A 20,989-nucleotide genomic window follows, 5' to 3' on the forward strand; every position below is an offset into this window, starting at 1 on the left:
CTTCGTCGTTAGACGTCCGTTACCGGCTGTCAAACTGTGAACATCATAATAAAGCAGCTCCCGAGAATATCTTAGTTAAAGTTATTTTCACTGTTTTGGCGATATAAAAACAACACGAAATATAAATATAAGTGATGTTAAAAGTAAGGAAGTGTTGATTTCACGTAATTCTGGACTATTTAATTATATATTGGCAAGTAATATTACTATTTTGCTAGAAATTATCTACCCTCCAAACTAGAAATTATTAGTCATTGTCAAAACGTCAATTGACAGATGACAGTGTCATTCATATAACTGAGTGATACCAACATAAAGGAAATAAAACTGCTATTCATTACGTTCCATTATAGTCAAATATTAATTTAAAATATGGATGATCAGTTTCAACTTTTATTTGAATCATTAAAAATTGAAACGCAAAAACAAACCATCGAAATACAAACATCTGTAACTAACAGGGTAATGGAAATATTGGATGTAAAACTAAAGCCTATCATCGAAGAAAATAAGATCTTAAAAATAAAATTAGAAAACCTCGAGAAAGATATAGAAAGCTTGAAAAGATCAAAAAAGCAGAAAAACTTAGTATTTTTTGGCTTAAAAGAAGACGAGAATTCGAACATAGAATTACTTGAAAAAGTGAAGAATGTTATTAAAACAGACCTAGGCATTGATTTCGATGAACGAGAGGTAAATAATGTCTTTAGAATTGGAAAGAAAAAACCAATTGATAAACCGAGACCTACCCTAGTTTCCTTCGCAAATGAATGGAAAAAAAATGTTGTTATGAAATTAAAGAAAAATTTTAAAGATGTTTACATCACAGAAGACTATACTAAAGAAGTTCTTGAAAAAAGGAAAATGCTGCTGCCACAACTGTTAGAAGAGAGGAGTAAAGGAAACATTGCATACCTTAAATATGACAAAATAATAATAAAAGGGAAAAGTGTTATAAATAGTAATAAAAATGATAATCGGCAAAAAAGAAAAACATCAACGTCCCCTGAAACAAACCAACCAAGAAAACAACAAACCTTAATGCCTCCGAACAACAAAATATTAAATGCTTATGATTTATTGAGGACGAGACGCAACTCTCTCCCATCCATCACCACAGATAACAAACAATAGCAACTAAATGTCGGTAAACGGAAAATACAACATTCATTTAATAAAAATAACAATGTAAAAACAAATCATAACACTCCCCCAAGCCGACCGGTCCTCGTGGGGGAAAATGACCACGACCCTCTAAAGGTTAAAAATAATGCCAACATACACATAAACACTAACACATGTAGTCAAGTCAAGAAAACAAATGATATTTATATAGCAACTTTGAACTGTCGATCTCTAAGAACACCTGAAAAACTCCAAGAATTAGAAATAGCATTGGAAGATATAAAATGGGATATAATAGGAATAAGCGAAATGAGAAGGTTTGGAGAACAAATTGAAGATCGTGGAAAGTATATACTACAGTATAAAGGAGAGACACCAGGACTGTATGGAGTCGGATTCATGATCAAAAAGAATTTAGCAAACAACATAATAGAACTAAGAGGAATATCAGAGCGTATCTCAATTCTTAACATAAAACTAAACGATGAAAAGTGGTCCATTATCCAAGCATATTCTCCAACCGAATCAGACAAGAAGGAAGATTTAATAAAAACTGATAAATTCTATGAAGAACTCCAGAACACCATCGAAACATCACATAAAAATGTGATATTGATGGGTGACTTTAATGGCCAAATCGGAACACAAAATAGGGGCGAAGAATATTCCATAGGAGACTTTGGTTTTGGCACTAGAAGCAAGAACGGTAAAAGGTTGGTAAACTTTTCACTAGAAAACAAATTAAGTGTTCTAAACAGCTTTTATAAAAAGAAATTGACAAAGAAGTGGACATGGATCTCACCTAACGGCCTTCATAAAAACGAAATAGACTTTATTATGTCCAATAATAGAAAAGCTTTCAAAGACCTGTCGATCATACAAAATTTAAATTTTAACACCGATCATAGAATGGTACGGGCTATAATGGCAGGCACTTATCCAAAGAAAACAAGACAATTTCATAATAAATATGCAGTTGTTCAGTATACTGGCGACACAGAATTATTGCTAAAAAATCTTAAAACATCATTACAGACAAAAGAACATTTACCTATAGAAGAAAAATATAACAAGCTACTACACAAACTAAAAACTGTAACTAAGAAAACAAATACAAACACCAAGAAAGAAATCTCATCTGAAAGTAAGGCACTACTACAAAAACGCAAGGAACTACTACACGATAGAAAAACAAAAGAAAACCGGAAAAGAATATCTGAACTAAGTAAATTGATTAATGAAAAATTGCGCAAAGAAAGAAAGACAAAACGAACCAATACAATGAAGAATTTTATAGAAAAAACAGGAGGAATAAAAAAGGCAATAAAAGAACTAAATTGCAAAAAGGAATGGATAACAAGTATGAAAAAGAAAGACGGTAAAACTACAGAAAAGAGATCGGAGATACTAAAAGCTGCTACAGACTTTTACCAGAACCTATACCAAAGCCAAAAAAAAAGACAAAATGTAAAAGAAAATGACGCATTAACTGATGAAGAGGAAGTGCCTGAAATACTTACAGAGGAAACCATAAAAGCCATAAATACACAGAAAAACGATAAAGCTCCCGGATCAGATCTCGTTACAAATGAACTACTGAAAATAACATTACCAGTGATGGCTCCGAAGCTTACAGATATTTTTAACGAAATTATCATAACAGAAAAAATTCCCGACGATTGGACAAAATCAACCATTATACTACTACACAAAAAGGGTGATAAAGGAGATATATCAAATTACAGGCCCATTAGCTTAATGTCGAATATTTATAAGGTATTTTCAAAAATCATATTATCAAGAATTACAAACACCCTTGAAGAAAATCAGCCGAAAGAGCAGGCTGGTTTTCGTCGAAATTTTTCCACTATAGACCACATTCACACCCTTAGACAAATATTGCAAAAATATAAAGAATATAACAAGACTTACTATCTAGGGTTTGTTGATTTTAATAAAGCATTTGACACGTTAGAACACGAGTTTATATGGATGGCACTAAAAACGCAGGGCGTACAACCAAAATACTTACGAATTCTTCAAAACGTATACACCAAGAGCACAGCGCAAGTTAAGCTTGAAACTATTGGCCAAGAATTTCCCATCAGAAGAGGCGTACGCCAAGGAGACCCTATCTCTCCTAAATTATTCTCAGCAGTCTTAGAAACAATATTTAGGAAATTGGATTGGAAGAATCTAGGATTAAATATTAACGGCGAATACCTGAGCCACTTACGTTTTGCAGATGACATAATTATTTTCTCGGAAAGCCCAAAGACATTACAATCAATGCTGCAACAATTAGCTGACGAAAGTGCAAAGGCAGGCCTTACGATGAATTTAATGAAAACAAAAATTATGTCAAATTCTACACAAAATGATACCATAACATTAGACGGAGTGGGAATAGAATATGTACATGAGTATGTTTACTTAGGACAACTTATATCTACCGAAGACTGCATGAAAAAGGAAATAGAAAGAAGAATAGCTAACACCTGGAAAAGATACTGGTCGCTAAGCGAAGTTATGAAGAACAAAGACATGCCAATGAAAGAAAAAAGAAAGGTATTTAATATGTGTATTTTACCATGTTTGCTATACGGGTGCCAAACTTGGGCATTGACAGAACAACTGGCTAACAAAATAAAAGTTTGTCAAAATGGAATTGAGCGAAGTACAATAGGGGTTAAGAGAAAAGATCGAGAAAAACTAAAAGATATTAAAAGTAAAACTAAATTCAAGAATGCATATATAACATACAAACAACTAAAGTGGAAATGGACAGGCCATATGATAAGAGAGAAGAAGGAAAAATGGACTAGACAAATAACAGAATGGTACCCGATAGACTGCAAAAGGAACAGAGGAAGACAAATTACAAGGTGGGAAGATGGTATTCGGAAAATAGCAGGTCCAACGTGGACTCGAAAGGCTAGGGACAGAACAGAATGGCGATCTTTAGAGGAGGCCTTTGTCGGAAGACAAGTTGAGGAATAACTACCGTTTGCCGAACTAAAATCACTTAAATATAAATATAGTTTATAAAGTATAATTAGTTAGTAAATTTTTAGTAGTAATTAGTTCTGAGGCATACTTAGAAAAGTTTTGTAATTTAAATTAAGATCAACAATAAAGGCTTTTTATTTATTTTATTTTATTAGTGCTTTCTACATTCAGAATGAATTAAAATAATACTTAAACTAATAAACTTATCTCTAAACAAAAATGCAGCGTTTGAAGAAATACAATACGTATGCATTAAGGCGATGCAGGGTGGCCATAGTTTGCTGCGTTAACAAATATGACATCGCTCGCATGTACTGCGGGTGGCCCCGATATAACTAGGTAAGTATTGTTTATTTTAATGCAATTTCTGTATAATACTAGTAACAAACAAGTTTTAAACTTTATCCATGTCTGTTGGATAAAGTTTTCAACATACATACATCTCACAAAAGTTTTTTTTATTAATATAAATTATAAAAGTAGGTACGACTGAATTTGTCTCGAATTCTACAAGTATTACTACAACAAAAACAAGAGGTCATAAACATGTAGGCAACTAGAAGTTTTCAACCAACAAGTTTCATATAAGTTATCCTACATGTATCAAATTTTGTATACAACATGTTTTACACATGTCTATGAGAAACGAAAACATTGCATCAAATTTGTAAAATACATATTGTATTATACCTACTTTGGTGAAAACGAGGGGTAACAATAAAACGGGACATTATGTAATATTTTTCCTATTTTTTGGTACGTTACTGCCACAAAGTAAAGGATAAGTGTCTTCATTTCCGTTTTGAAAACCTTTTACTGAGTAAAAGAAAATTCAAGATCTTTGAATCCGTCGCAAAGTTTTGCAGGATAAGGAAAAGGATTTTATTAGGTACAAGATCCAGTCTTTATTCGTAAATAGGCTTGAAAATAAATCGATTAGATACAATTAAAGCTACAATTCTAATTCAATTAATATTTTTCCTTGAAAATTTGAGTAAGTAAATTAAGGTTGATGTTCCGACCGTCCCTCCATACATTTTTGATTACCTCTAAACACTTAACACAGACACTATTTCTTTAAAACTAAACATTTTATCACTTCTCTATAATGAAATGTGTGCGCGTTCGACCTTTTTAATCAATAATTTACAATATTTACTTAGAAAAACAACAGTAAAATACCGGAAAAATTTGACACTTCTACAGTAGTGTGCGTGACTTTTGCCAAGCGAAACACGACATAAAGCACGACATCTAGCGCATAGACTATATACTTATTACAGATCTAGCGCGTCAATGTCTAAACGAAAGGCGATGTTTAGACATTGACGCGCTAGATGTCGTGCATTGAGCATTCGCGTTCGTTATCTTATGCATAATGAGCATAATTCTAATAAATCAAAGTTCTGTGTAAAAATTGAGTAATTTCATTTCCAATCGTTCAAAGAAAATAACAATAAAATAAAATAAAACTAATGACCTTAGAAACTATGTTTTTTTTTATTTATTACTCATTATTGTTCGTCCGTCGTAGGTCTGTAAACTGTATTGTACACTGAAGGTAAATGGTACTGTAGGTACTTTAGTTCGGCGTCGTCGCTCGTCGGCTTGATATAAAATTACATTCTTGATTTCATTGACACGCGCTATGATTTGCGCGCGGAATTTCTTGTGTTGTGAATTTATTTTTGTATGCTATGCATTTTAATTGATTCAAATTGCAATGTTTCTCTAGTATGCATTTGAGACTATATTGTAAATTGTAATAATTGATCGTGGGTATAGTAATTAATTATTCTAATAACGCAATTAGTAATATATGTATTTTCGGTGGGATTCAAAACAAAAAATTGGCCCGTGATTTTTATGAAATTTCACCACATTGCAAATCACATCAATCATAGTTCATACAAATGTATGACGAAAGTGATTAGTATTGTGGCTAACATTGACTCATCAGTTCATCACTGAAACCAGTGATAAATCAGTACCTATATCATATTGTGTTTGAATATTTTTAAACAATGATATAAGTATACAATTATTATAAATCGGTAAACTATCAAAGTAATCACAAACTTGCAAACATTGGTAAAATGTCCAGTAGTTTATGAGCCTATTCATTACAATCAAACAAACAAACAAAGTTTTCCTCTTTATAATATTAGTGTAGACAAACACTATGAATACGATCACGAATGCAAATTCGGGGATTTTCTAATTATTGCTAAATAATAATTGAATTCGTTTTGAAATACTCTATAATTTTTAGTGTATAAATAGACATTTATAATGTGGTGCTCATTTTTTTTGTACTGCTAACGCTATTGTAGGTACCTATTTTCGTTGTTTTATTTCAAGTGAACACGGCCATACAATTTTGTCACGAGCCGCCTATGATTGTAGGTACTTTTGTTAGGCTCCTTCGTCGTCCGCGTCGGCTCGAAAGTTCTTGATTTCATTGTCACGCGCTATGATTTGCGCGCGGATTTTCTTGTGTTGTGAATTTATTTTTGTATTATTATTATTTTTTATTTATTTTTTTATTTTATTGATTCAAATAAAATATTTCACTAGTATGCATTTGAGACTATATTGTATTATGTATAATTTATCGTAGGTATAGTTATTCTTATAACGCAGTTATATTTTCGGTGGGACAATTTGACCCGTGATTTTTCTGAAATATCACCACGTTGCAAATCACATCAATCATACACACGTATGACGAAAGTATAGTGGCTATAATTGACTCATCAGTTCATCACTGAAACCAGTGATAAATCAGTATATCATATTTTATTGTGTTTGAATATTTTTTAAACAACGATATAGGTATACAATATTATTATAAATCGGTAAACTACCAAAGTACTTCCGAATTTTCAGACAGACAAACAAGTAGGTAGTTTGAACACGCAGTTTTCTTATATTAGTAGCAAAAATCAAAACCATAATATTATGTTTACCTACTATATTTTACTAAAAGTCGAGTGCGTCGAAATCGTAAATAATAATATGTTTTTCACCTTCCTGGTTATTTTCCCATAGTAAATAGTGTTTTAGGTTTGTTGTTGTAGGTAGGAATAATAATAATTATTCTTACATGTTGGTTATGAAATGTATATTGAAATAATTTACTTTTACAAATCATTAGTGATATAAGTTTTGAGTGAAAATGCTTGGATCAGCATAATATTATATGGTACTTCAAATACATGTTTTGATAAAAAAAACAATAGTGTAATAAAATAAAACTGCGTTTTATTGTAATCAATGTTGACAATTTTAAATTCCAAAATTATTGATCAATAAAATAGTTTACACCAACAAATATAACTTTTATTTTTATAACAATCGTTCATAATATAAACCGTAGCAGGTGGCGTTTTGAAGTTCTGTCTACTCATACAGAAAAATGGAAAACTTGTTTTTTTTGTAAACAATTTATTACTCATGTTGTTTGGCAACTCGAAGCGTGGTCGTCCGTCGTAGGTACTTTTGTTCGGCGTCGCGTCGTCGTCCGCGTCGGCTTGATATAAAACATTCTTGATTTCATTGACACGCGCTATGATTTGCGCGCGGAATTTCTTGTGTTGTGAATTTATTTTTGTATGCTATGCATTTTAATTGAATCAAATTGCAATATTTCTCTAGTATGCATTTGAGACTATATTGTAATAATTGATCGTGGGTAGGTATAGTAATTAATTATTCTAATAACGCAATTATATTTTCGGTGGGATTCAAAACAAAAAATTGGCCCGTGATTTTTATGAAATTTCACCACATTGCAAATTATATATTATACAATTACAATTACAATTATTATAAATCGGTAAACTATCAAAGTAATTACAAACTTGCAAAATATGCTTTTCCGAATTTTCAGACAGACACACAATTTTATTAGTTTGTTTTAGCAAAGTAGGTACCTATACCTATACGCTTACGTCGCGCGTCGCGTCGTCGAAAACGGTGCGCCCAGAAACAAACATACCTAATTCAGTTACAATCCTTTTTTTGTTCCGTAATTTATTGTATTTATTCTAATACGATTTTTTTTATTCGTCGGCCAGTTCTACTAGGTATAAAAAGATAAAATTGAAATATAATTATTGTAGCGACAGCCATATTATGTTACTATGTTTTCGTAAATATGTTTTTCACCTTCCTGGTTATTTTCACATAATCTTATTCTTATATATAAAAATGAATCGCAAAATGTGTTGGTAAGCGCATAACTCGAGAACGGCTGAACCGATTTCGATCATTCTTTTTTTATTATATTCCTTGAAGTACGAGGATGGTTTTTATGTAGAGAAAACGTAAATATTATGTACCACGGGCGAAGCCGGGGCGGACCGCTAGTATATATATATAAATGAATCGCAAAATGTGTTGGTAAGCGCATAACTCGAGAACGGCTGAACCGATTTCGATAATTCTTTTTTTATTATATTCCTTGAAGTACGAGGATGGTTCTTATGTAGAGAAAACGTAAACATGTACCACGGGCGAAGCCGGGGCGGACCGCTAGTCTAATATAAAAATGAATCGCAAAATGTGTTGGTAAGCGCATAACTCGAGAACGGCTGAACCGATTTCGATAATTCTTTTTTTATTATATCCCTTGAAGTACGAGGATGGTTCTTATAGCTAGAGAGCTAGTTAGTTTAGTTTTAGTGCAGTGGCAGTGTAAATGTTGTTGTTGAGGTTATGTAAATTTAACACTTTAGTTAACTACCAAGATATAAAGAAATGAGGATAGGACACAATAACTATTGGTTGAGGTATTTATAAACTCATAATATACTTTTAAAAAAATTTCTAGGATTAAATTAGAACAGCTGATTCAAAATAGCCTAAAAAATCTTAATAATAATAATTACGCTTCACAGCAAGAAGAAATGTACCATATGTACCCGCACAAAGTCGATATTGTGTTGCCTACCGTTCGACTCAATGGCTAGGGTTGTAACTACCTTTAATAATTATTACCAAACTAATAAACCGAGTGATGCGAAATAACCATAATTCTTTTAGAGTTTGATAAAATGATCAGGCAGGTATTTTCTTTAATCCTCTGAATTCTCGGTTACTAAATTGTATCGTTGAAATTATTCTTAATCGCGTAAATTTAATAAATAATCATATGGAAAACACTTTTCATTTGTTTTTTTACTTTCACGCCCAACTACTATACAATAATTACGTTGTTTCGGTATTTTGACGAGAAAACGCAGGAAACATCCATTGTATCATTTTAGATAGATTGTATATTTTGTATCTGTAGAATTGAAATCAAAGCTATGTATATGTTGTCTCCATTCTTTTCTTATCGGATTGTTGATCCCAATGCGAATGCGTCACTTAAATTTTATAAAAGACAATTAAGAACATCAAAAATAAAGTGATACGTAAATATTTCACAGTGCAATATATTATGTAATTAATAATAATTATATATTTATGAAAAAATAATTACATCAGATTTAATAATAGCAATTGTTTTGAATGTACATAATATGAATAAATGATTACATCATAATAGTAATAATCACAATTGTTTTATTTCCCATTTGTTGCAACCCTAGCATATTTTCATGTAGCAGCAGAAGTACCTACACTGGCGGCGCGGCGGCATCGTGCGACATCAAAGGCATTGCCTTACTAGGTAAGTTTATAATGACTCATTTCTTTTATTATATAATTTACGTTTTACTTTTACAGAATCCGATTCAATGGATTATGAAGACGAGTCACACAACGCCATACGATAGTGATGATGAATGAACATTTCAATAAATGCATGCGTGTTTTTTTATGTTGTTTTGTAATTGTTAATTGTTTCTTAAATAAAGAAATAAACTAAATATTTAAATGATGATTTGTTATTTGCAACACAACTTTATATTTGAGATTCTTTACAAATGTATATTTAGTTTTGTATCATCAAATTTATAAATTTTATTCCATAGTTTTCAAAATTAAATGTAAATGACCATAAAAACATTAATAAAGTAAATCATTGATGTAAGGTCAGGGAACGTAATACATATATACATCTGACCATGTAGAAGCTAAGTCTTGTTGACTGCTGAAGTCTGTAAAGTTTTGTTGTCTGCTGAAGTCTGTACGCAATGAAAATGTCTGCCGTTTCGAAAATAAGTTTTTAAGACCCTAATAAATAAAATATATGAATGGCAGATCTGGTCAAATACTTTCAAAATTGTATTTTTTTCAGCACTTTCATAAGTGTCTGCCAGAATGTTATCCGCGTGATAATGGTCTGCCATTGTTATTTTCCGATAGTAATAATAATCTATTTTCAAATATCAAAATGGCAGACGTGGTCAAATGGTTTCAAAGTTCGCCAAAAATTTCCACCTGTCTTACCTAAGCGCGCGCCCCGTCCACCACTCTGGGCTTAGTGACTCCTCATCTCATGTATAGTAGGTATAGGGGAATCAACACACAAAAATCCAGATCTGGTCAAATACATACAGGTAGCTTTGCGCTAGCTCTCTAGCTATTACTTCTTATGGAGAGAAAACGTAAACATGTACCACGGGCGAAGCCGGGGCGGACCGCTAGTAAATAATAAAATAATAAATAGTGTATTAGATTTGTTATTGTATCTTGTATACCTACGAATAATTATTCTTACGTCTTGTTGGGAAATGTTCAAATACCTACCTATTGAAATAATTTACTGTTACAAATCATTAGTGTTATTAGTTTTGAGTGAATAGGCATGGATCAGAAATTCAGAATATAATATGCTACTAACTACTCAAATACATACATGTTTACACAACAAACACCACTGACCTCTATAACTATAAGTTATAGAGGTCAGTGACCGTCAGTGACAAACACTATGGATACCTACGCTCGCGAATGCAAATTCGGTGATTTACTAATTATTGATACCTAGTCATTGAATTCGTTTTGAAATAGCCTGTACTTTGTAATTTTTAGTGTTATAGACATTTATAAAATGTGGTGCTCATTTTTTTAGGGTTCCGTAGCCAAAATGGCAAAAACGGAACCCTTATAGTTTCGTCATGTCCGTCTGTCCGTCTGTCCGTCTGTCCGTCTGTCACAGCCGATTTACTCGGAAACTATAAGTACTACAGTGATGAAATTTGATGGGAATATGTGTTGTATGAACCGCTACAAAAATATGACACTAAATAGTAAAAAAAAGAATTGGGGGTGGGGCCCCCCATACATGTAACTGAGGGATGAAATTTTTTTTTTCGATGTACATACCCGTGTGGGGTATCAATGGAAAGGTCTTTTAAAATGATATAAAGTTTTCTAAAAAACATTTTTCTTAAAGTGAACGGTTTTTGAGATATCAGCTCTCAAAGTCGTAAAAAGTATGTCCCCCCCCCTCTATTTTTATAACTACGGGGTATAAAATTCTAAAAAAAATAGAGGTGATGCATGCTAATTAACTCTTTCAACGATTTTTGGTTTGATCAAAGTATCTCTTATAGTTTTTGAGATAGGTTGATTTAACTGTAATTTATTATATTTGCTGCTACGGAACCCTTTGTGCGCGAGCCCGACTCGCACTTGGCCGGTTTTTGTAATAAATCATCCCGAACGCTATTGTATTTTCGTTGTTTTATTTCAAGTGAACACCTATACAATTTTGTCACGAGCCGCCTCTGGCCTCTGGGTGAAATAAACAAGTCAAATGATTTTTGTTCTAATTGTATTTTGGTAGTAGTTTGTTTAGAATTTACATTACCATTGTTTAATTTTTATTTTGTATTTGCAGTAAAATAAAAAGATGAAAAACTTCATTAGGGCCGGCGCTCACTGCCGGCACGGCGTGGCATGGCAGGGCAGAGGATTTTATTACTAATGAAGTTATTTTGAATCTTATTTCAATCAGTTTAGAATTCAAGTTACTTTATTTCGAAGCCACGATGCCGCGACGTATCGCAGGATGCTGCAGCATGACGCGGCACGCCGCAGGATGCGGCGGCATGACGTGTCTTGCTTTGGGGTCGAGGAATTATGATTGCTAGCTAGTTGAAATAAGGTTGAAACTTATGCAGCATTAGTGGGGCTTTTAGCAGGATGCCACGGCATGCCGCGGGATGCCATTGCACGCCGCGGGATGCTCTGCCGTGCCATGCCGTGCCGTGCCGGCAGTGGGCGCCGGCCCTTAGGTATATTGTACGACACCTCACTCTGAATCGCGCTAGCGAAATTTTTTCGTTACAGAGCACATATACAACTTTCGGACAATCTTCATTGAGGCCGGCCGGCAAATCGAGTATGTCGAGAAACTTCACTTATTCGATGGAGGTATTCTACCTTCCTTCCTCCACAGTTGTGGGACCCCGACGTGCATTGAACACGCAGCTTTCTGATACTAGTAGCTAAAATCAAAACCACAGATATGTCTGTGATCAAAACCATAATAATCTTTTTACCTATTATTTTACTAAAAGTCGAGTGCATCGAAATCGTAAATATGTTTTTCACCTTCCTGGTTTTTTTTCCATAGTAAATAGTGTTTTTGATTTGTTGTTGTATGAATAATTATTCTTACTTGTTATGAAATGTATTTTGAAATAATTTACTTTTACAAATCATTAGTGATATTAGTTTTGAGTGAAAATGCTTGGATCAGCATAATATCATATTTGCTACTTCAAATACATGTTTTGATAAAAAAAAACAATAGTGTAATGTAGGTAATAAAATAAAACTGCGTTTTATTGTAGGTAATCAATTTTGACATTATTTATTTCCCAAAATTACAATAAAATAGTTTACGCCAACAAATATAACTTTTATTTTTATAACAATCCTACTTCCTACTAATGCGAAAGTTTGTGAGGATGTGTATGTGTGTGTTTCACGCAAATACTACTGAACCGATTACAATGAAATTTAGCACACATATAGAACGTAACTTGGACACATTGAATAGGTTTTATCCCGGAAACCCCACGGGAACGGGAACTATACGGGTTTTTTTTTGAAAATGCGGGCGGAAAGCTAATCGTTCATAATAATATAAACCGTAGCAGGTGGCGTTTTGAAGTTTTGTCTACCCATACAGAAAAATGAAAACCACAGGAGATTGCCCAAGTGACTATGGCACTTGGTATCGCAATCAAACTTATTGTGTCAAGATGAAATATAGCTCAATTTAAAGCTTGATGTTAGTACTTTTAGATATGATTAAAGTTTTTATGTAAATAAGCCGCAGTTCGCGACAATAAAAATAAAACAATAGTTTTATTCAACACTTCAAAAAACTACTTAATCGAGTTTAAACTAACGATGAACGTTAAGTTTTACATTTATTACATAGGTAATATTTTAATTTACAAGACAAATGTGAAAAGTAAATCGTAATTTAAACATTATTTCAAAATAACATCGAACAATGCGTCGAACACATTCATTTGACATTTCAAATAGAAACTATGACATATGACGTTTGCAAGAGAGATAGATATAGGTATGTGTCAAAACAAAACTTTTACTTTTATTTCTATTTATTCGGTATAATTACAACTTAACCCTTAGCAGGTATCGTGGGTCAAATTTGACCCAGAAGCGAACATTTTCGGTTATAATTCTTTTAATATTTATGCAACGACTGTGCGCTTCTACGTATTCTCAGTACGTCACTAGCTGCGGCGGGGGGTGGAAGTGCAGCGCTGGGACTATCTTAGGAGTGGAGGTAAGTAGCTGTCTGGGTCACGTTTGACCCACGACACCAAATAAGTAACTTTTTTCACTGAGTGTAATTACGTACTTTTTTTGTTTTAGTGTTTATTTGTACTATAATGGCGGCTTTCTGAACGACAGACAAATCGAGGAGTTGATATAGACGACTTAAGTGATGATTTGGAATCGGAAAATGAAAGGACACCAAATATAACCCAACTTTGTGACGACGAAATCATCGACGACGATCGAGACAGTCCCTAACCTGTTAGTTGCTCAGAAGACTGTATTGTGACTTGTATTTTGGAATAAGTTCTGACGACAGTGAAAACGAAGAGGAGAATACGAGAATAAGAGAAAATACGAGAGATGAGAGCGAAGAAGATGGTCAGTCAGAAGTCATTTTGGTTTTGGTTGTCATTTTTTTTATTTTATGCTGATCTCAGAAGTAATTTATTTTTTTGTTATTATAAAGATATAAGAAGTGCCATAAATATCTTTTACTTAAATTTTTTCTTACATTTCTATTTTTTTTTTTATGTTTTAAGTTCACACTAACCAAAAAGTGCCGAAAAATAAGGTTATTTACAAATGCGTGTAAAACATAATATTTTTTTTATATTCTAAAATTAAACAAAGTTAATTTTGTAAAAAAATATTTGTTTATTTCATAACTAACCATATTTTATACAAATTATAAAAAATCAACGTTCTACAACAGATTGTTTGGTATGGGTAAAATTTGACCCACGATACCGGTAGTGTTGCCAAAAAAGGCGATACCAGCTAAGGGTTAATAGTGATAAATATGATCATTATAAATACAAATAGGAATTAACAATATCACGAACACGTGACACAACTAGTATTTTACCGATTCCATACGTAGTCATACATGTTTCAAAAGAAAAACTTTTACTTTTACTATTATTTCAATTTATCCGGTTTAATTAAGACTTAATATTGATACATATGATCATTATAAATACAAATAGGAATTAACAATATAACGAATACGTGGCACAACTAAAATTTTACCGATACCACCCGTGGTCATTCTCCTTTGTGGGTCATTTGTAACAGGATGGCGGTTCTACAGCGAAAACAGAAAAATGATGGTCAGAACGCTGATACCGGATACCTTAAGATACTGTAATATAAAATATTACTAGATTAGATAAAATATTATAGGTAGTATCTTCACCGTGTGTGACGCGCTTTACATTCACGCCATCTAGAGTTAAATCTTTATCATTTTTGTATACGTCTGTGTGTGTAAACGACCCTGTATGCAATGACAGATGTTAAAACGCATAATTTTACCGAATTGGGTGGATTTTAAGGCAATGATATAACATATTTCAATAAAATATAATATTCAGTAACCGCCATGACTATTCCTAGGTTTGATGACTATTCCAATTACGCAAAAACTCAAATAAACTAGAAATGTAGAATTCAGCGCCATCTAGCGGGATATTGGCTGGGAACAGATCGTTGCAATCACCTGCAAACAGGAGGCCATCAGCACCCATCAGCTTGTCAGGTTTTTAATTTTTATTTATATTTTTTAAACGGTAATCTAAAATGATAAAAAAACTACATAATGACACTTATATTTATATTTTTCGAGACGAAACTCTACTTTTATAATGTACGAGACCCATTTAAAAAGTTTACAGCTCATTAGCTCCTAAGTGTCGTAAAACGTTCTCCCGACAGCTACATTTTTACCGCCCTCCTTTTAAATTAAATAAAAATGACCCTAAGACACTTTTGATATTGAAAAATCTAGAAAACAAATTAATTATACAAAAATTATATTTGCTCAAATGCAAAATTGACAAATTTAAACGTTCGTTAGGCTGACAATTTGTTCAAGCTGAAAGTGGAACGTGATTCCAATTAGTTGAGTTATAACGTTGAGTGATGTGGCTGACTCTCATTTACGGCCGAATTTGCAATCAAAATGACAAAGCATCATTATAGTAAAGAGCTATCTAAAAATAAATAACAATTTAAACAGCTAGAAGTATGACATTTGTTTCACAAAAATCTTCGAAATGAGATAGACAGTAGAGATGTTCAATTGTACACCCTTTGAAAGAAGAAGAAAGAAAGAAGAGAAAGTCACGAAAGTGTTCTAGTCTCAATAACAAAAAATTAATATTAGATATATTATGTCGGTAATACAATATGTAGGTATTAGTATAATAACACGGACCAATTTCAAGTTTCTACCTACTGCAATAAAAATATTAAATCAGAACATTATGTCCTCTTATGCGCGACGGCTATTGTTTTTTTGAAATACCATTCCAGTATGCCAAATCACAATACAGCGATATCGATTTACAGCATTTTGCAGATAAACATACTTTCCTTTTTATAAAATTAATCATTTATCACACTCACAACTCCAACTTGACTCGAGTCACCTGAGTACAAAAGCTTTAAAAATGTCTAAGAAAAGATTTACAGTGTTTGTGATTTTATTTTTATTTTGTAAGTACAAGTTCTTTTAAGAAGACAAATATGAATTTGTAAATATTTATATAATACAATTTATATCGATTATAGGTCATCCACAACACATTAAAAGCGAAACATATTCAACAATGTACAATGACGAGGAAATTCAAAATCATAATCAAGGATCTAAACAAACTGTCCATACGTTAAAGGGTCGTTTTAATGAAGAAGCACAAAGGCTCGTCAAATGTGGAGAAATAGAAGAAAATACGAAAAATATTACTCAAACGGGCCCGCCATACAATGAGTCCCATAAAGATCAATCAATTGATGAAAAAACTGGCAAGGATATGGATATTGCAGATGTAGAAATGAAAGTTTTAGCTGAAATGTTGAAAGACTTTGAAGACCATCCCTTGCGACTTGATGAGGATGAACTCGTAAAAACTGTTAACAATAATACAGATTCACATTCAAACGATTACGTAGTGGACAAAACTCACAAAGAGTTTGAATTTGAATCTTTGTTGATTAAAAATGAAGCTGCAAGCATGTTCAGATATACAGATGATGACAATGATGATAATGATGACAATAATAGTACGATAACTACTAATAAAAATATCACTCGAAGAGTTTATCCTTACGATTCAAACCAGGCACAAATTCCGCGAAACTACTACAATCCGTTTGAAAACCCACCACCACGATCGAATATGCAATCACCTATTGCGAATACGAATGCGGATTTAAGTCGTAAGGTTACGAAAGCTAATAATCTTAATAATCAAAATAATATAAATAATCTAAATAATCCAAATCATGCAAATAATATAAATAACTTAAATAATCCGGGTAATCTAAATAATTTAAATTATAATTACAACTCCAACCCACCATTGGGCAACGTGAACAAGGAAATATCTCCATTGAATGCCGCTCGTGAAACAACAACAGTTTCTAACGATATAGCAAGTGAGTACAAAAACAATGCATTAAAGCAAGACATTGATGATGTGGACATTGATTTATTCAGCAATTTAAATCGCAATTTTTCATCTGAGGAGTTAAGAAATATCACAAGTGATCCAACTAAAGGTTTTGGTATTTCAGACATGGTCAGGTCGAATTTGATGCTTATCGATCACCCCCGAGTTTGTTATGCTTGTAGTAGCACAGTTAGCCCCTCGTGCTGGTCTCCGGATAGAAGAACACCAACAAAGTACTGCCGACAGGACCATAACGCGTGTTTAACGAAACTCTACCGACATAGAGGTAAATAAATAATTAGGAACCTTCAAATGTAGAAAACATTAATTTCCTAATTCCTATTGACAAAGTGTTTATTTGCAGGTATATCTTTCATTATTCGGGACTGCGGTGACGCCTGCTTGAACAACAACTTAGCTGAATACGGCATTCGATACAAATCTTGTACAATTTGCCACTCCGATTTATGCAACGGTGCTTACTCTGTACAAATTTATGCACTAAATATTATAATTATGCTATTAATATCATCGTTTTACAAAAACACTATTTAAGATCTGTATAAAAGTAATTATAAAATTGGTCCTTATAATACAACCTATTATTTTGATACTATGTATGGTTTTTTTAATTTCGTTCCTGATGGGGATATATTTATTATGAATTATAATAATATGGGAATCTAGTATTTCCGCACTAATTGATTTTCTTAAAGATTTTCAGCAATCTGTTCTTCCAAGGATGCCGTTTGCTTTTCCTTTATAAATAACACACACGCATATTTTTTATGATAGGTACTAAGACATTTTTTATTTGGATATAAGGAGGCATATTTTATTTCTTGTTTTGCTACCTCGTTATACATATTATGAAAGTTTTATCCTAGTCACGGCACGTCACGGTGCGGTCTGCGGATGACTAGTACAAAAATGAATCTCTATAAATGGATCGAAAAACAATCACTGTGAAGTAAGTAAAAGTGTAAAGGAGGAGAAATTATAAGTACTTATAAGGATATATTATTTCTTGTAATCATATTTAATTAAATACTTATCTAGTACTACTCAATTTTAGAGCGCATAAATGCATTTGGATGACAAAAGAAAACTCCTTCACAAGTAGTACTAGGTATAGTCATATAAAATAACACTTTGAAATTTATGCATTTTTATAGCAAAGCGCAACCAGACCAAAGTCTTCTTTAAAAATTCTATTCGTTAATCATTAGTATAAACTTCGGAGTTCAGTTGCGCCTGCGCCGGTGTTGTGTACGTACGCTGTTAAGATTTGTGATACCATTGTGTTTAAGAATGCAAGTCGCCATGAATAAACGATTTTTGAACGACTATGGAAAATCATTTAAAATAAAAGGGAATTTAACAATTGTGGAGATATTGTGTTTTTCTAACAGTATTTAATCGTAAGTAAGAAGTAAACTAGAATAGTTTTGGCAAGAAGGTGAGAATAGTTTAAGAAAAATAAATAATTTACTTCACCGTCTTTAAATAGCTTGTACACACATACGTCTAGTTGTCTCGTGATATGTAACAATGCTTGGCACTGAACCGGACCGAGTAGAAAACATCTAGGTTTTCTAACTGTAGAAATAGAAGTGTCAATAATAACGCATTTAAATTCAAACATTGTGCCTACCAAAATTACACTTGTTCATCATAGATCATCCGTATCTCTACCATAAATAAAAAATTGTAATTTTTCACATATTAGGTAAGACTTGAATCTGTGCGGTGCAAGCTAAAAGCTAGTCATAAATAAAACTCTGAAAGTTCGACTTCTATTTCTTGCTTTTTAATAAAATTTTAATTATCATAATGATACTGATAATAATTTAAATTGTAATTATATACCTACACAACGTTTACAACAATCAGTATTTACATTATCTTATCAACATTCTGTAAAAATATACTCGCTTGGTAAGAACTTTCGGTGTCAATGAGCAAAGTCATAGATATTCAGCTCATTCATTGACTGCCAAAAAGGCCGCGCACGTGTGGTTTTAAATACAATAAATTAATAATACTTCAAATACAATGCTTGGGAATGACATTTTTATAATGTAAGGATTTTACAGAGTAAAGATTTTTTAATCAATGTGATCATTGCAAACTTTTGCCATAAGGTCGCGTTGGTCGCGTCTGAAAATAGGCAGGAAGGTCCACTTCAGCAATAGAGTAATGAATTAAGTTCAAAAAATAATTATTAAATGATAGAATCTTGAAGAAATTATAATTCCATTTATTTAATTAAACCCCTGCAAACGACGAATACTATCATCATACGTCATTTGCCAGTTTCTAGGTAGAAATTCTAACAACAAATTAAAAATGTACCTACTGTTAACGTTCCTGGCATATGCTTTTATATATAACTGCCAATGATAAACGTCAGCTAGGAGTAAACATATTAGGATAACAATTTACTCAACGGTTTTGGAACGGGACGTTCCCCGAAGCGGGGGAATAAAATTAAGAATTATAGCTTTATAGAGTGTAAAAATGAGAAAACAAAAGTATTAAAAATGTCCCTTTATGGGATATTATAATATGTATTATGAGGGTAGCAACTGTAGATCGGCGTAAAGGCTCACAGGCAACCGACCACAGCCACCGTTTGCCAGCGAATCAGCGAAAGGTAAGACGTCAGACGAATTTAGACAGGAGCTTCTACTCATAAAACTGAACAACTTTTGTTCTACAACTTTTCTGAATTCGTAAAAAAAATTGGACTTTGTAAGGAAACTTCGCAAATCAGCTGACCGATTTCCATACAAAGTCCAAATTTTTTTCTACGAATTCAGCAAAGTTGTAGAACAAAATTTGTTCAGTTTCATGAGAAGAAGCTCCTGTCAAAATGCGTCTGACGTCTTAACCAGTCACCCTGTATACAATATACACCTATACTATCTATACCCCCTCCTATTCGCGCTATACACTAGCGACATCCCAAAGCACGATAAAGTGCAACTATCCCTCTTCGCGGACGACACGGCACTCTACGTGTCGAGTCCACACCGCAAAAGAATAGCTCCACTCCTACAATCCGCGACCGATGCATTAGGCAAATGGTTTCGCAAATGGGGTATCACTGTGAACCCCGACAAGAGCGCCGCCGTGCTCTTCAGGCGCGGCGGCCCCGAGGCCATAGATAGTGTCAAACTCTATGGCCAAGTCATCCCGTGGCAAAAGCACACCAAATTCTTAGGCGTCACTCTAGACGCGCACATGTCATTTAAAGACCACATTAAGGCAGTCCGTAAGAAAGCCAGCTATGTTCTTAGCCGGCTCTATTACCTTATTAACAGTCGCAGTAAAATGTCCCTTAGAAATAAGGTGACACTTTACAAAACGGTGGTCCGTCCAATCCTCACTTATAGTAGTGTAGTTTTCGCGCATTGCGCCCCCAGCTCCATACACAAGCTCCAGACGATTCAGTCGCGGTTCATGAGAACGGCGACTGGAGCGCCCTGGTTCGTGCGTAACGTGGACCTACATAGGGACCTAGAACTCCCCACCATAGCCCAATGGATGAAGCAAGCGTCTAAGCGCTACTTCGACAAGGCTAAAAACCACCCCAACCCATTGGTGACAAAGGCCATCGCATACGTCGCGAATCCCGATCCCGTACTCGTCGTCGCAGGCGGCCGAGACACGTCTTGGAC

The 20,989-nt window shown here is 33.4% G+C and overlaps 2 protein-coding genes across 2 annotated transcripts; both read left to right on the forward strand.

The window, feature by feature from the left end:
* The first annotated feature begins 465 nt into the window (after positions 1–465).
* Positions 466–4,125, forward strand: LOC149901207 (uncharacterized). The gene is made up of 2 exons (XM_090112003.1): positions 466–881; positions 1,218–4,125. The coding sequence occupies exons 1-2, from the start codon at positions 466–468 to the stop codon at positions 4,123–4,125; spliced, it is 3,324 nt and encodes a 1,107-aa protein (XP_089968129.1).
* Positions 4,126–15,814: 11,689 nt separating this feature from the next.
* LOC149901208 (uncharacterized) lies at positions 15,815–17,910 on the forward strand. The gene is made up of 3 exons (XM_090111969.1): positions 15,815–15,833; positions 16,375–17,592; positions 17,671–17,910. The coding sequence occupies exons 1-3, from the start codon at positions 15,815–15,817 to the stop codon at positions 17,859–17,861; spliced, it is 1,428 nt and encodes a 475-aa protein (XP_089968095.1). The 3' UTR covers positions 17,862–17,910.
* Positions 17,911–20,989: the final 3,079 nt, after the last annotated feature.

The sequence above is a fragment of the Colias eurytheme genome, chromosome 17 (assembly GCF_061535395.1).
Source record: "Colias eurytheme isolate Ceu_HAF_F1 chromosome 17, ilColEury1 Martin Lab GWU primary, whole genome shotgun sequence".
NCBI classification, from domain to species: domain Eukaryota; kingdom Metazoa; phylum Arthropoda; class Insecta; order Lepidoptera; family Pieridae; genus Colias; species Colias eurytheme.